This window comes from Gallus gallus, chromosome 26 (genome assembly GCF_016699485.2).
Source record: "Gallus gallus isolate bGalGal1 chromosome 26, bGalGal1.mat.broiler.GRCg7b, whole genome shotgun sequence".
Lineage (NCBI taxonomy): Eukaryota > Metazoa > Chordata > Aves > Galliformes > Phasianidae > Gallus > Gallus gallus.
In genome coordinates, this window is record NC_052557.1 from 4,916,021 (window position 1) to 4,931,500 (window position 15,480).

At 58.6% G+C, this 15,480-nt stretch overlaps 1 protein-coding gene across 10 annotated transcripts in view; it reads left to right on the forward strand.

The window, feature by feature from the left end:
• The window catches only part of FOXP4 (forkhead box P4), a 42,899-nt gene extending 31,575 nt beyond the window's left edge, over window positions 1-11,324 (forward strand). For 7 of the 10 annotated variants that reach the window (XM_004948413.5, XM_015298985.4, XM_015298986.4 and 4 more), the window contains 9 exons: window positions 304-391; window positions 1,798-1,881; window positions 2,304-2,505; window positions 2,596-2,672; window positions 2,814-2,915; window positions 6,047-6,168; window positions 6,257-6,323; window positions 6,536-6,702; window positions 6,914-11,324. In XM_004948413.5, coding sequence (XP_004948470.2) covers window positions 304-391; window positions 1,798-1,881; window positions 2,304-2,505; window positions 2,596-2,672; window positions 2,814-2,915; window positions 6,047-6,168; window positions 6,257-6,323; window positions 6,536-6,702; window positions 6,914-7,061 — 1,057 coding nt within the window. In that variant the 3' untranslated portion in view covers window positions 7,062-11,324. The remainder of the gene's footprint in view (window positions 1-303; window positions 392-1,797; window positions 1,882-2,303; window positions 2,506-2,595; window positions 2,673-2,813; window positions 2,916-6,046; window positions 6,169-6,256; window positions 6,324-6,535; window positions 6,703-6,913) is intronic. The other 3 variants (XM_046904156.1, XM_046904157.1, XM_046904158.1) reach the window with 1 other exon arrangement.
• Window positions 11,325-15,480: the final 4,156 nt, after the last annotated feature.

A 15,480-nucleotide genomic window follows, 5' to 3' on the forward strand; every position in this document is an offset into this window, starting at 1 on the left:
GTTGGGGCCGGGAGCAGTGAGTCAATGCATCAGGCTGTGTGCCCTCCTGCCTCTGACTCACCGGGTGAAGCCAGATAAGGCGCTGCCGTGGCTCTCCAGGCATGTTTGCACGGGGCAGATGAGCTACCTCCGGTTTGGAGAGCAGCACTGGGTTGGCACGGGGGGGCAGGGCTGGCAGAGCCACCCCCAGCAGGGAGGGCAGTGGTGGTTTGCATGGCAGGGCTGACCCCAGTTGTGGCCTCGGCGGGTGGGGGACACATCTCTGGTACGTCTGAGCGTAAAACCCCACGTTCTCCTCCTCAGACACCTCAATACAGAACACGCACTTGATGACCGAAGCACAGCCCAGTGTCGAGTTCAGATGCAAGTGGTACAGCAGCTGGAGATACAGGTGGGTGCCGCTGCAGGGAGGCCTGGTTGGAGCAGCTCCCTCCCAGCTCTGCGTGTGCTCTGCAGGAAGGAGCACGGGGTCGGGGACTGCTGGCGAGGTGGCCTTATTCCCAAATCCTTCCAAGCGTCCCTCCCATCCTGTAGTGCTGCCCATGTGGTGCTCCTGGTGGGCATCGAGGCATGGAGCACCTGCAAACCACTGCCCCATCCACGACCCGCAGCCCTGCATGAGTCTGTAGGAGAGGATGAGCCATCCCTCCTGCCCAGGATGCCACAGATGCCCTCCATGGGTACAGGGGCCGCTGGAAAGTGGGGTGCTGGGCAAGGAGCCTGAGTGTGGTGTTCGGAGCCTGGCCAAGGGATGCTATTTTTGGACAGCAGCTCTTTAAATAGTCCTTTTCCCACTGCCTCCGACTTCCCGAAGCGCTGTGTGTAATTCAGTTCATAGGGAAGGAAGGAGATAAAAAGTGGGGAGTGGTGCTTTTTCATCTGGAGGCTGCAAGGGGTGAAGGAGGGGCGGGCAGGGCTCTGTGTGCTGTCCCTGTCCCCATCCCGTTCCCTGACCCCCCCAGTGCAGAGGGGCCGCATTTGGGGCACCTGGCAGTGCCGTTCTCACCTTCTCCCCCGGCTGTCCCTGGTCTGTTTGTGCCAGGTGTCACCACGGGGGACACAGAGCCTGGGGTAGGGGGAGGGATGCACAGCAAACTCGGCCCCCTGCTTTCCCAATCCAGGGGGGCTGTGCTGCCATTGCCTGCTCTTGGCGTAACGCGTGGGGATGAAAGCAATTACCGGGGCTTAAAGAAGGGAGGGAAGGGAGAAGGAAAAAAACAAATCCTGAAGGGCTTGCAGAGTGCTGCGTGTGCGAGTGGGGAGCTGCCACCACAGCCACCAATTATAAAGTTTTCAGCGCGGAGCTCCCGCTGTGTCGGCGGAGAGCGTCTGCATCACGAGGGGGGACCTGTCAGCTCTAATGAGTGCCACGGCAGCGCCGAGGCAGCCGAGCTGCTCCAAACTTGCACAAACTCCACGCCGGCTCCCACCATTAACCCCTCCCAGCCCGGGTTTGAGGGGTCGCGGCAGGAAGGGAAGGTGACGGGAGGAGAGCGCGTGTCAGGTCCCATCGGCTGCGCCGAGCTCAACGCCTCTCCTGGTGCCACAGCAAATATTTCACCCTTCCTCGCACGCCGGGGAGTAAACGGGCAGGGGGCACAATTACAGTAATGCTGTGCGTCTGGGCGGATGGATGGATGGGTGGATGGATGGATGGATGGATGGATGGATGGATGGATGGATGGATGGGTGGGTGGATAGATGGATGGATGGATGGATGGAGGGCGGACATGGGGATATGGGAACACACTGGGGATGCCCCCATCCCACCTGACCCGCTCCCCACTGCCTCCTCAGCTGGCAAAGGAGAGTGAGCGCCTGCAGGCCATGATGGCCCACCTCCACATGAGACCTTCGGAGCCAAAGCCTTTCAGCCAACCTGTAAGCACACGCCTCCCTCCCTCCGCCACCCCACAGCCCCCAGTCCTTCCCTTTTTCCCCACTCCTGCCCCCCCTCGCCCTGCATGTGATCACTTGTTTGGATGGGTTTCGTGGGATGCGTGTCATGTTCTCCAGTTCTGGTCCGTTGTGCCAGCATCAGTGCACGGCATGGAGCAGGAGTGAAATTCTGCTCATGTTGGCACACGGTGCTGCTTTGGGCACGCAGCAGGTGGATCCCATCCCTATCCCATAAGTGCATCCCCATCCCATGGTACATCCCATCCCCAGCAGCTCCCCCCACTGCACCCCTCACCTCCTGCCCGCAGCACGATCCCACTCCCGGTGCCGGAGGAGCAGTCCCAGCACGCCCAGCCCCGCACTTTCCCCGCTCCCATCCACTCTCCCTTCCTTCCTTCCCGCAGCTGAACCTGGTCTCGAGTGCTACCCTCTCCAAGAGCACCTCGGACACGTTCCCTGACGGCTTACCTCATCCCCCCACCTCTGCCACGGCCCCCATCACCCCACTGCGGCAGGGCCCCTCCGTCATCAGCTCTTCCACGTTACACAGCGTGGGGCCCATCCGCAGGAGGAACTCGGAGAAGTTCTGCACCCCAATATCTTCAGGTGAGCGCGAGGACGGGGCTGTGGGGCTGGCGGTGCAGTCTGAGGGTGGGATGCCATCACCCCTCCATTCCCTTCTCATCCTCCCTGCAGAGCTTGCACAGAACCACGAGTTTTACAAGAACGCGGACGTCCGGCCGCCCTTCACGTATGCCTCGCTCATCCGACAGGTGAGTGGCTCACCCCAAAACCCTACCCTGGGCAAAGCCGCTCCCTCCCCTCACTGCAGCAGGAGGCGGGAGCCGCTCTGACTCGTTGCATGAAGCTCAGGCTCTTTGCAAGTGATGCTCCGTCCCCTCTCGGCTCCCCAGGCCATCCTGGAGACCCCCGACAGGCAGCTGACGCTGAATGAGATCTACAACTGGTTCACCAGGATGTTTGCCTACTTCAGGAGGAACACGGCCACGTGGAAGGTGAGAGCATGGCAAGGGGATATGCAAGCATGTGCTGGCACATCCAGCACAGCAGACCCCAGCGCTGCTGCAGGAGATGCTCCCGTTTTTATGTGCTAGGGTCTGGTTTGTTGCACAGCTTGGAAATAGTGTAGGGAATGATTTTGTGGCTTAGATCCGAGCATTCTGTCCCCGGGATGCATCCCCAGACTGTGGTGGGGGTTGGTCTGTGTGGCCCACCAAGGGCTGTAGGAACCCCCTGCAGAGTTGTGTAGCTGGGGCACAGCAGAGCTGCACGTCCCTGTGCTGGGAGAAGGGCAGAGAGAAGAGCGAGGCACTCGAAATAGCTAAGAAGGTTAATGATAACCCGGGGGCTGGCAGCACACTGCACACTGGGGATGGTGAGACGTGCTGGCGGGGGTGCACCCAGTGCTTCCCCATCCCTGTGCAAGGAGCTGCCCCCCAGCTGAGAGCTCTGCGGGGTGCTGGAGGGCTGTGCAGGCATTCAGCACCGGGGCAGGAGGTGCTGGGGGGGGAGTTGTGGCACGGAGACGCGGTGCAGGTGGATTGCATGGCTGTCTGGTTACTTAGAAATCACCCAATGGGAGAGGAGCAAAGGACCACTTTGCAGATGGAAGGGGCCGCTGGGATGGAAGGAATGGGTTGCTCAGGAGCTGGGCTTCCCCATGCACTGCTGAAGCAGAGCAGCCGCAGCCCGGCGCCGGGCAGTGCATGTCAGTGATGCAGCGCTGTGCAGCCCGGTGTCCCCCTCATGGCGCACGGCAGCACTGCAGCCGGCCGAGCTGCGCCGAGCATCGCATGGGGCTGTGTTCATTTCTCCCAGGATGGGGTTTGGCCGTGGGGCAGAGAGCCGTGGGTCCATCTGGCACAGCCCTTTCCCTGCCCCGTGCCTCAGTTCCCCCACCTGTGGAATGAAACAGCGGCTGCTGCGGATGCCTTTCTCCTTCCCTTCTGTGGGTACAGGGGATAAGCATTTGGGTTTTTTTTTCTCTGCAGCACCCTGTGTTCCCCGGCCCCAGGCTGCTCCCCAGGAGGGGCTGCCCCAACCCCCTGTATTTCCCTTAGTGCTCTTTGTTTTTTCCTGTTCCACCACCAAAGAGGATCCAGACATGCATGGTCAGGGCAGATTCCCTTTGCAACTCTGCCCAAGGCCAGGTTTCTTTTGAAGGAGGGGGATGCACAGGAAAAAATCACCTTATTTCCTCCCTCCAGAAAACTAATGTTTCTCAGGTTCCTCCCTCAGCCCCTACTTCCCCCCTCCAGGACCCCATCCCCACACTGGGGCAGAGCCATGGAGCAGTTTGGGGGCGTTGGGGTGCGGGGCATAGAGCAAACATCATTAGAAAAGGCAAAGAGGAGAAGCAAACAGAACAGCCAGGCCTGGCACTAAACAAACACTGTTAAACTACAGAAGCTGTGTTAGGATGAGGTGTGGACTCCCACCCCCCAGCATGGGCAGCACTGCTCCATGGCACATGGGGTGGCACACGGGTGACATCTGCCACCTGCTCGGTGCCACCAGCACAGTGTTCTCTCCAGAGCTGGGGTCCAGCCGGGTGGAAACAGTTTGGGACTACTGGGTGGGGGCACAGAGGGAGAGGTACCCCTCATTCCCACATCCCCAGCACTTCCACAGGGATGTGCTCCAATTCTGCCCTGTGCAGGCACATCTCTGCCAGCACCTCCCCAGCACAGTGCTGTTGGGGGGCACTGCTCTGCCAGGGGGCATTGGGGGGGGGGAGGGATGCTGTCGGCTCAGTCAGGCTCTGAGCATGCCATGCACCCTGCTTCTAAGTGGGGCTTTGTTTGGCCGACCAGCCCCCTGCGTGTGCAGGAAGGAGGAAGGGGAGGAAGTCCTGTGTTTGCTTGTCTGAGGACGGGGGTTCAAGGGCAGCGCTGGATCCTGTCCCCAGGCTGGGGGTTTGCAGTGAGGGCACAAGGACAGGGAGATGGGGAAAGTGGTTTGGGGTTCCCTGTGGGGTTCCTGGCTCCCTCCATCCCTGCTGGACTCAGAGGACAGGGAACACCTTTGGGTGCCTGCAGGGACGTGGGCAGTGCGGCTGGGGGCTGCTGGGGGCCCGAGGGACAGGCAGAGGGGAGGGAGGGAGAGGGGCTTTGTTTCTATCCTCACATTAGAAAGCAAAAAAAGAGGGGGGGGGGGGGGGAAATAGTGCTATGTGCTGTGAGTTTCCGGGAACTCTCACACTTGGTGATACGGGGGGGGCAGTCCTTGCATCTCCTTCTGCCTTGTTGTGCTGGCCGGCTCCTTTGTTTATACAGCCCCCGTTCGACCTTTTAAATTGCTGTTAATGTTTTAGCGTAACGAATTAGTCTCTCATCACGAATCAGGACTCGAAATAAAAAAAAAAAATAATAAAATAAAAAAAAAGAAAGAGAAAAAAAAAAAACCCTCCGAGGCCAACTTCCTGAAATTGGGGTCATTCTCATTTGCAAGGCAGAGAATCTGAGAACCTTAATGCAAGGAAATTTATTCAAAGGCAGAGCCCCGGCGTGATTAGGCCCTTTGTAATTATAGCTCGGAGAGATTCCACTCCAGCCTCCTGCCTCCCTCATGGATTAGCAAGTGAGTCGGAAAAATACACAGGATTTAATTAGAGGCAAATTAAAATTGGTAATGAAATAGGGGCAGTAGCAAATGGCAGGGAGTTGGAAGGGGAAAAGGGAGCCGGTATCTCTCGGGGCTGCGCTGTCTGCCTACGTGTGCGTCTCTTTATTTTACATTTAGAGATGTAAAGATGGTCGATGTAAAGAAGAAAGGGAGGGAAAGGGCCCAAAAGGGGTTGGGGAGGGCGGGGGAAGAAAGGAGGAGAGCTGTGTGTCCGCAGCAGGTGCTCAGGTCCCCGCTGGTGTCACTGCTCCTTGTCCTGCTCGGTCCCCATCCCGGCGCCATCGTCAGGCTGAGGGTCACGGCCGTGTCCTGGGCTCGGCTCAGGGCTCAGCTCCCCAAACCCTGATGGGCGTCGCAGAGCCTTCACCTTTGGGACAGGCTGTGTCAGCCCAGGGCGAGCGGCGGCACCGCGGGGATGGGGGGGATGAGGAGGAGGACGGCTGTCGGGCTGTGGGTGTCAGGGCACGGCTGTGCTGCTGAGCTGCATCGTCCCCTCCCGCAGAACGCCGTCCGCCACAACCTGAGCCTGCACAAATGCTTCGTGCGCGTGGAGAACGTCAAGGGCGCCGTGTGGACCGTGGATGAGCACGAGTACCAAAAGCGAAGGCCACCAAAGATGACAGGGTGGGTGCCACCCCCTCCTCTGCTGGCAGCACTGCGGCTCTCGGGGCCCGCGGCGCTCAGAGTGCTCTCTGCTCTCTGTCTTCTGCAGGAGTCCGACTTTAGTCAAAAACATGATTTCAGGACTCGGTTACGGAGCACTTAATGCAAGTTACCAGGTGAGGATGCTCTGCTCATCCCCATCCCCTGCGGCACGCAGCCAGCCCTGCCCTGCTGTGGGCACGCTCTGCTTCCTGTGCTGGCTGTGCACAGCTGTGATGCTGTGTCACCGTGGCAGCACTGCGGTGGCGCTGAGCGGCCTCTGCTGCCCCACGGCAATCCCACTGCACTGTGGAGGCGTTCCACCATCGTACCCCTTTGCTCGTTGCAGGCGGCGCTGGCAGAGAGCAGCTTCCCGCTGCTCAACAGCCCCACCATGATCAACACCAGCTCTGCCAGCGGGATGCTGCACGTGGGCCACGACGACGTCAGCAGCACGGTGGAGCAGGTCAACAGCAACGGCAGCAGCAGCCCGCGCCTGTCCCCGCAGCAGTACAGGTCGGTGGGGCGGGGGGACGGGGGGGCAGCCACGTTCCTGCGGGGTGTGAGGTTGGAGAAGGGGACGATGGCACTGCTCGGTGCCCCCGGTGGCTCATGGCCCCCACCGAGGGGCAGTCTGAGGTCACCTGCAGTGAGGGGGCTGAGAGCTGAGTGCCAGCAGGGCCGTCCCCGTGAGGTGGAGGGCTCAGCCCCGCTCTCCCCCCTGCAGCAGCCACCCCGTGCACGTGAAGGAGGAACCAGCTGAGGCTGAGGATGACAGCCGGCCCGTCTCGCTGCTGGCCACCGCCACCCAGAATGTGACAATTCCCGACGACAGGGACCTGGAGGAGGAGCTGCCGGTGGAAGACTTGTCCTAAGGACCCCGGGCGCTGCCCGCGCTCTGGCTGCAGACAAACCCCGGCTTCTGCCTCCCCAAGGTGACCTCCGGTGTTAACCCGTTTCTTCAAGGCACTTCCACAAAGCAAAAGGGTTTCCTCGGGGCACCCGTCCTGCTCCCCACTGCCTGGTGACTGCTGGGTCCCCGGCGCAGGGGACGTGCGGCGAAACAAGAAACGAACCCCCCCGAGCTGAACGTTGTCCCCCCTCCTCCCTTGGTTAGTAACTGGTGAACGAGGATGGTAGATTGTTTCTGTCCGAAGTTGTCCCTCCTTCCTTCCCCACACCCACACTCCAAGGAAGGCTCCTCCATCCCCTCGTCCCGTGCCGTGTGGCCGTGGGCTCTCTCCAAGACGCGGCTCCAGGATGTTCCCAGACCCCCAGCGACCACCCGGGGAGGCAGAACCCCTCTGCTGAGCCTCCGCCCAGCGGGTTTTGCACTACGAGGACCCGCGGTCCTTTCCCACACGCTGCCTCCATTTGGCTTTGGGGAAAGAAACCTCAGAAGCGGAGCCAAGATCTGTGCTGCAGCCCCACACCACCATCCTGCACCTGCTGGGACCCCGCGTGCCTGTGTGGCCCTGATGTCACCACCGCTGGTGCCGCCCACCCCCTGTGTGCCGTCCTGCAGTCCCCAGTGCCATCAGGCTGGTGGCATCCAGGTGGTGACGACTGTCCTGGCCGGGCACTGAGGACAAAGCTCTGGCTGCATCTTGGCGTTGGGTGCAGCGGGTGATGGCTCTCGCAGCCAGACCCATGCAAGGCTGGGATGGGAAGAATCTCTTCGCTGCGGCTGGGATGGGCTCTGGGTCCTGCAGGAGCCACAGAGGAGGTTGGCACGCTGGAGTCCCACCGGCAGAACCCTGCCCAGGGCTCTGGTGCTGCCATCCACGCTGCGGTGGGACGGGCTCAGCCCCACGCCGTGCCCGCTGGAGCCAGGCTTTCCATTTCCCATTTCGCCTTCGTTCCGTCCTCCTCTTGTGTGCGTTGCGCGTCTGCGTCCAGATGGGAAGATACCAAAAGATGTCTAGAGACAGCAGGTCCGTAGTTCAGGTGAACAGATGGTATTGATGCCAAAAAGAAATATTAATAATAACGAGAACGACACAACCAAACACCCCTCTTCTCCCTGCGCTTTCTTTCTCTGGTGGCAGTGGTGGTACCCAGGGCTCCCCATGGCCCAATCTGCACCGCCCCCCCTCCTGTCCTGGGGGATGTATAGTTGTGTCATTTGGTGCTGCCTGGCTGCAGCATTTCTCTAGGGTCAGACCTCCTTCCTCTGCTATGGGGCACGGGGTAGGAGCTGGAGCCCCTCTCCAGTGCAGTGGCGCTGTGTGGGGCACCTCGTGGGTCTGCTGCCCCCGGTGCTGCATTGTGTGCTGAAAATGGGACGCGTGTTGTGGGGCACAGGCAGGGGATCCCCAGGCGAGCACTGTTTTGTACCCACGTGTCACCTCAGCGATGTCCCCAGGGTGCTGGCTGACCTTACAGCACATATCCCCTAATTCAGCTAACTGCAACACCTGCATGCAGAGATGGGGCTCCCAAGAGGCCGAGCAAAGCCCCCCCACTACTTGGCAGGAGCATCCCCGTATTGCACCATCCAGGCGATGCTGAACCCCAAAGCTCACCCTGGTGGGGAGTCACCAGCATCCCCCAGTACACCCTCCCCCCCCCCAAAAAAAAAAAACACCAACAATCCAAACCAATATACGGTGGGAAGATCCCTCAGCCCAGCTCGCCGTGCCGAGCGGAGCACGAAGCTCTCCCCTCGCTAGGTGTCCCCACTCGCCCCGCGTTCCGCCGCTCCATCGCCGCTGCCACCGCCGCAGACGCACAAGCAGAGCGCAGCGCCGGGCATCCCCGCCAGCCCCCACCAAAGAAGGCGAAGGGGTTATTTCCCACCCCCCACCCCCCCACACACACACTCACACACCCCTCCCCCTACAGCTTTATTATTTTTAATTTTTTTTTTTCGGTCTTTTTAAGTTATTGTTTTAAACAAGTTTACAGCTCCGCGTGGAGGTGTGGGTGACGGTTGGCCGCTGCCGTGCGCTGCTGCTTTGCTGCCCTGCAGAGGGGCGCGGGGAGGGGGCACAGGGATCCTCTCTGCCGTGTTGGTGCCCACCCCGCCCCCATCCCGCACCCTCTGCAGCTCAGTTTCCCCTCAGCATCCATCCGGGCTTCATTTTTATCCCTTTAACTTAGGAAGATTTCTTCTTTTTTTTATCCACACAAACACTGGCAGTGCTTCCCCCTCCCCGCAACCCCTCACCTCCCCCCCCCCCCCCAACTCCACCGTGCCCTTTGCTGGAGCTTTCAGCGCTGCTTTAGGGGTTGTGGGGAGCATTGGGGTCCCAAGCAGGGCAGCCTCCCATGACCTCCCAACTCAATGGGGCAGCGTGGCCATGGGATGCCAGGCAGGAGTTGGGGTCCCCAAGCATAGGGATCCCCCCAGCCAGCAGAGCCTGCTTTCCTCACATGCTTTGGGGCCCTGAGCACCCCTGATGGCCCCGGGAGGGGATGATGTGCCCTCTTATTGTTCTTCCCACTGACAGGACGCTGCATTCCGGGGCGTTCAGGCACAGCTGGTGGCACCTGGTGGCTCTGGTGACACTTCACTGATGTCTTCAGCGCCTGCATGCCTCTGCTTGCATGCTCTGCACTGCTCCCACAGCTCCTCTCCTTGGGCTGCGTGTTTCCATAGCTGCTCCCTTCACTCTTCTTCTCTTCCCGAGTTGCCTCCGGGGATTTCATTTTTTAGCAGCTCTTCCAACGCTGTTTCCCTGCGCTGGGCTGAGTGAAAGCGCGCACAGCGTGGGCACACAGCACACCGACACCTGCACGCTCACTGTGCTCCCCCCTTGGGCTGTGCTTTGTGATGTTTCAGCTTTTCCAGCGGTACAGTCCCCCCATCCTCCCCCCAGAACCACGATGAGGTCCCCCCCTGCACCCCCCGAGCCCTCCTCGCCCTGTGCCCTATAGGTTGTTAGCCGCAATCCTGGCTCGTGAGAGCACCATATATATATATATATATATATATTATATATATATAAGTAAATATATAAATATAAAGGAGGTTTTTTTAAAAAAAAGCAAAAACAAAAACAAAAACATGCACAGGTTTGGGATGTCCCGTGGCTCTGAGCCAGTGACTCCCCCCCAGCCAAAGTGGGACCGCGGTGGGGGGATGCAGGTGCCACGCATTGCCCTGCTGCTCTCAGGGCCGAGCAGCCCCATCCACACCCTGCACCCCACCAGGGATGGACCCCCCCCGCCCCGGCTGCGTGTTTCCTTTTTCTGCCAGTTGGGATTTGTACAGAATTCCACATCTTACCTCAAACACGTGCCCGGCGCAGAGGGGGGGGGGGAGGAAGGATTGAGGACCAAACGCAGCGCGTGGCGGAGCCCCTATGTCTGTATATACGGAGATATATATATACTGGTTGGAAACCCACTACCACGAACTGTTCTCTTGCGTTGGGATGCTGGTTCTGCCCGCGGCGGGGGCACCTCCCATGGGCGAAGGCGTTGCTCTGCTCTCTCTCACTGATGTCCCGAAGGATGTACTCTGTTTTCAGTGTCCTTTTTGTTTCGTTTTGTTTTAATTATTATTATTATTTCTAACGCTGATTCGTTTTGTGTGGAATCGGTGGAGGGGGGGGTGAGGAAGGGCCCAACGTGGGGGCAGCGCTGGGTGCCTGGGGGGAGGTGGGGGGGGGGGACAGCAGCAGCCCAAACTGCATTAAACCAAAGGGTTTCTGTGCTTTGTTTACATGACTGTCCCGCGTCACCAGCCAGGAGAAAGTCCCCACATTTGGGTTTTTGTCCTGGAAACGCTGCGGGAGGTGGGGAACAGGATGGAGCCGGGCAATGGGGACCCCCCTGCACCCCAGCGCTGGGCTGAGAGCCCCTCATGGTGCGGCCCCGAGGGGTGGGGGGGAGCATCGCCCACCAACACTTCTCCTTTATTTCCCCATATTTTTTCCCCCTCGTCGCCGGGTGGGGCGGTGACCCTGGGGAGGGGCCGGAGGGAGGCGGATGGGGGGGACGTGTACGAAGCCCCTTCCCCACCGCTGCGTCCCTCAGTGCTGTATAAAGGAAATAGCGTTGCTGTGTATTTGTACTCCGACCTTCCGTGTGTCTGCTTTGGCAGACGGTAAACCCTTGTACAGTAGGTCTAGCTGCATGTAATCTGTATGGACAATGGCATTATAAAATGCAATAAAATGAATTACCTATCATCCACGGTGCTGGCTGCTTCGTTGCAGTTATGGGTGAATGCGGTGTTTGTTGTCTCTTCTGGCACCGCTATGGAACCCACATGTGCCAGAGCTCCCATTCTGGTGGGGCTGCTGGGTGGGGGTCGTATCCTGCTGGCGTGGCAGCAGCCTTCATGTCCACGGGTGCTGGCAGCTGTGCAATCATTGTTAGCTGCCAAAAAGGGAGGAATTTTTGGTTCCCAGCACAAGTCGGCACTGGAGAGCTGTGTTGATAGTGAGAGCCAAGAGGAGCTTGGTTTCACTGCAGGTTCAGCCCTCTGCGGTAGGGTTGGATGGGATGGGGTGGCGTGGGATGAGATGAGATGAGATGGCATGGAATGAAATATCATGGCATGGTGTAGATGGGATGGGATGGCATGGTATGACATGACACAGTGCAGATGGTGTGGGATGGCATGACATGACATGGTGTGGATGGGATGGCAGGGGATGGGATGGCATGATGTAGATGGGATGGCATGGGATGGTGTAGATGGGATGGGGTGACATGAGTTGGCATGGTATGGGGTAGATAGAATGAGATGGCATGGGACTAGAATGGGATGGGACGGTGTGGGACAGAATGGCATGGCATGGCATGCGATGAGAATGAGATGGGATGGGATGGCAGGGAATTGGATGGGCTAGCATGGCATGGCACAGTGCAGATGGGATGGCATGGCGCAGGATGGCATGGCATGGTGTAGATGGGATGAGATGGCACAGAATAAGATGGGATGGCATGGAATGGTATAGAAGGCATGGGATGGCATGAGACTGGTATGACATAGGGCAGCAGCAGCCCCAGGAAAGGCACAGAGGCAGCTCCAACAGGAGAGTCTCTCCTTGTCCTCACCCTCCATGCCAACAGCCCATGCTCCATCCTGCTGCACAGGGTTTTTCCCAAGGCCGGCACAAAGGCGAAGTTTCTGGCTGTTGGCTGGAGTTAGCTAGCAGTAGATCTATCAGTACAAAAAATAACAATAGCAATAATTAAGTTAATAATTAGTAAGTTAGAGAGCATTTGCCCTTAGGGGACTTTTTCCCCACCCCTTTAAAATAAATAAATACATAAAGCTCCACAGTGCAGCATCTTCACCAGTGTGTTCCATAGCCCTGGGCCTGGGGATGGAAATGGGGATGGGGAAGGGTATGAGGATGGGGATGGGGATGGGGATGGGGATGGGGAAGAGTATGAGGATGGGGATGGGGATGGGGATGGGATGGGAAGAGTATGAGGATGGGGATGGGGATGGGGATGGAGATGGAGATGGAGATGAGGATGAGGATGGGGATGGGGATGAGGAGGGGGATGGGGACAGGGATGGAGCAGATTTCAACTGCTGCAGTGGCCCCCAGCCAGCTCACAGCCCCCCATTTCACAGCCCAGCTCAGTGGCTCACTCCCATCTGTGTCTAGACCCTGCCAATATTAATAGTCTGTTATATCCCCTTTCCCTCTGCTGCTCTGTCTCGGCCAAACTTTCTTAATCTTTTTTCCAGTGGCCATTTTCCAAGGCTCCCTGACCCGCAGCCAGCTCGCCCGTGAGTTCCTGGGGTGCACTGAGCACATCTGTTCCAGCAGCATGCTGCCAGCCCAGCCCCAGCCCTGAGCACCCATGGGAGCGAGAGCCTGCAGGGTACCCCTCCCCACCCCCACCTCCTGCATCACGGGGTGGGCGCAGGGCTGGGGCGGGTCTGGGGGCTGCACGTGCCTCTGATTGATTTAACACTCAGAGAAGGAGATCAGAGGTTTCCAACTAGAGATTATTTTTCCTTTTTTTTTGTTGTTGTTGTTGTTTTGTTTTGTTTTGCTTTGCTAGGGACGTGCAAGCTCGGTTTGATTACTAAACCAGTGCATGGCTACAGGGGGGAGACTGGGATTGGGAACACCCGGCTGTGCCCCATCTCCATGCTCAGCCCTAAAGCATAGCCCTGAGTGGGGTGTGCTGCAGGCAGCAGAGCCCCGTGTGGGGATACGACACTGCTCTGGGATGGGACCCCACTCTGGGATGTGCCGTGGCTGAGCGGTGGCCTCGGGTGAGGGCTGAGCTCCTGCAGTGCTCAGTGCGTCCTCATATGAGGGCCACCCTCATCCTTGTGGGCATTCAGCTAAAAGGTGGCACTGCTGGTAAAAAAATATACCTGGGTAAGCGTAGCTTTCAAATAGATAAACGGGGGAGGAGAAGGGGGGAGAGAAAAGAAAAAAGAAAAAAAAGGATCATTTTGGTTGTTTTATTGTCTGTTTGTGTGATTGTTTCTGCAAAGAGCATTAAGGAACTGCAGCAACTGCGGTCAGGGAGAGATGGGACTAAAGGAGCAGTGATGGGTTTCTCTGTGCTTTCCTCTCCCTCATGCTGTGCTTATACTCCAGCAGTCCCTTCACGCGGCAGGCCCATAACCCTGACCCTAACCCTAACCCTAACCCAAAATCTAACCCTAATCCTAACCGTAACTCTAACCCTGACCCTAACCCTAATAACCCTGACCCTGACCTATCCCCAGGGCAAGGTGTGATGGAATGACCATGGGAGCAGCCCACAAGCTCTAGCTGCCCACAGCCCCTTTCTTTTCCTGTGCCACCCAGACAGTGCTGTGTTCCTGCAGTCAGTGCTCTGCCAGCATCACTGCTGGAGCTGGGGGGGACGGTGGGATGGGGGGGCACAGGGCTCTGCTCCAGCACTGCTTTGTGTGGGCTCGGCTGAGCCTGCAGCCCCCCGCCCACAGGATGGAGAACAAAGGGGGGTTGTTGGGGAGCGGGGTGTGATCCGGCACTGCGGGGAACAGTGAGACCCCCCCATCAGCCCCCCACCCCCAGCACTGCCCCTGGGGGGGGAGCACAGTGCAGAAGGGAAGCCTTTGATTTTTCCATCTTCAAAAGATGGGGCCCTTTCGCTTTTTTTTTTTTTTAAGTTGAAATGTCCATTTCCTATTTATTTATTATTATTATTTTTAATATTATTTACAGAAATAGCTCGTGACTCATCAGAAACCTTGGAGCAGAAAACCTCGAACAGAGGGGTCATTCACTGGGAACTGGGAGCTCCACTCCCCCCCCCCGCCCCGCTCTGCTCCGCTCAGAAGGGCTTTGGGGCGGTTATTTTGCTCAGGGATTTTGTGTGCGCTCAGCGCTGTAACCACGCAGACAGAGCCGGGTTATGGCCGTGGCCCTACGCAAACACGGCCCCGTCTGCACAGCCCGGCTCTGTCGAAATACAGCCCCATTCATGGCAGGGGGAGCACACACTGCGGCCCGGCTTTGGGGTTTTTCTGTTGTTTTCGGATTGCGTTTTCTTTCCCGTGTTTATTTTTGCTTTTGAAACTGCAAAGAGTGCAGGGCGGGATGGGCGCCCGCGGGTGTTGCAAAACTCACTTTAAACTGCAAAGCTTTGTGCGGAGCCCGCGCTGTGCCTGGGTCTGGGGGTTGGCTTCCAGCCCCTTCAAATCCCCATTGCCCGTCCCAATATCTGTTGCACCCCACTGCCTGTCTCCACGCTACTGTCCAACTCGCTCCATTTTCCAGCTCACCCCATTGCCCATCCTGTTCCACTGTCCAACCCACCCCATTGCCCATCCCCTACCCCACTGTCTGTCCTGCCCCACCGCCCATCCCCACCTCATTGCCCACCCTGCCCCATTGCCCATCCCACCCCGCTGCCCATCCCCACCCTATTGACCATCCCCACCTCACTGCCCATCCTGCCCCAGGTCTGGGTTCGGGGGACACAAAGCAGTGGGGTCGGGTGAGCGCTGCAGGATATGGGAGGTTGGCTTTGACCATGTGATATGAGCACAGACACCGCCATGAGCTGCCGTGAATGTGGGTCAGTGAAGCCCCACACCCACACCAACTGCCCCAGTTTCCCAAACCACGTCACACTCCCACAGTGCTCGGGGCATAGCAGGGCCAGCTTACACTCACTGGAGGATCCGCTTTGTATAGCACAGTACCCACACACCTCCTCCTAGTTGCTGCAGCACAATGCCAGAACTGCTTAGGGGATGCTCCCTTTATAGGGGACACTGCTTGGTTTTATGGAGAACGCTCCCATCAGTGTGCTGGGTGCTCCACGTTGCTGAGTAATTGGTAACCCACAGCACAGAACTGCCCGGACTTGTTTGCACGCCCTCCTGCTCCG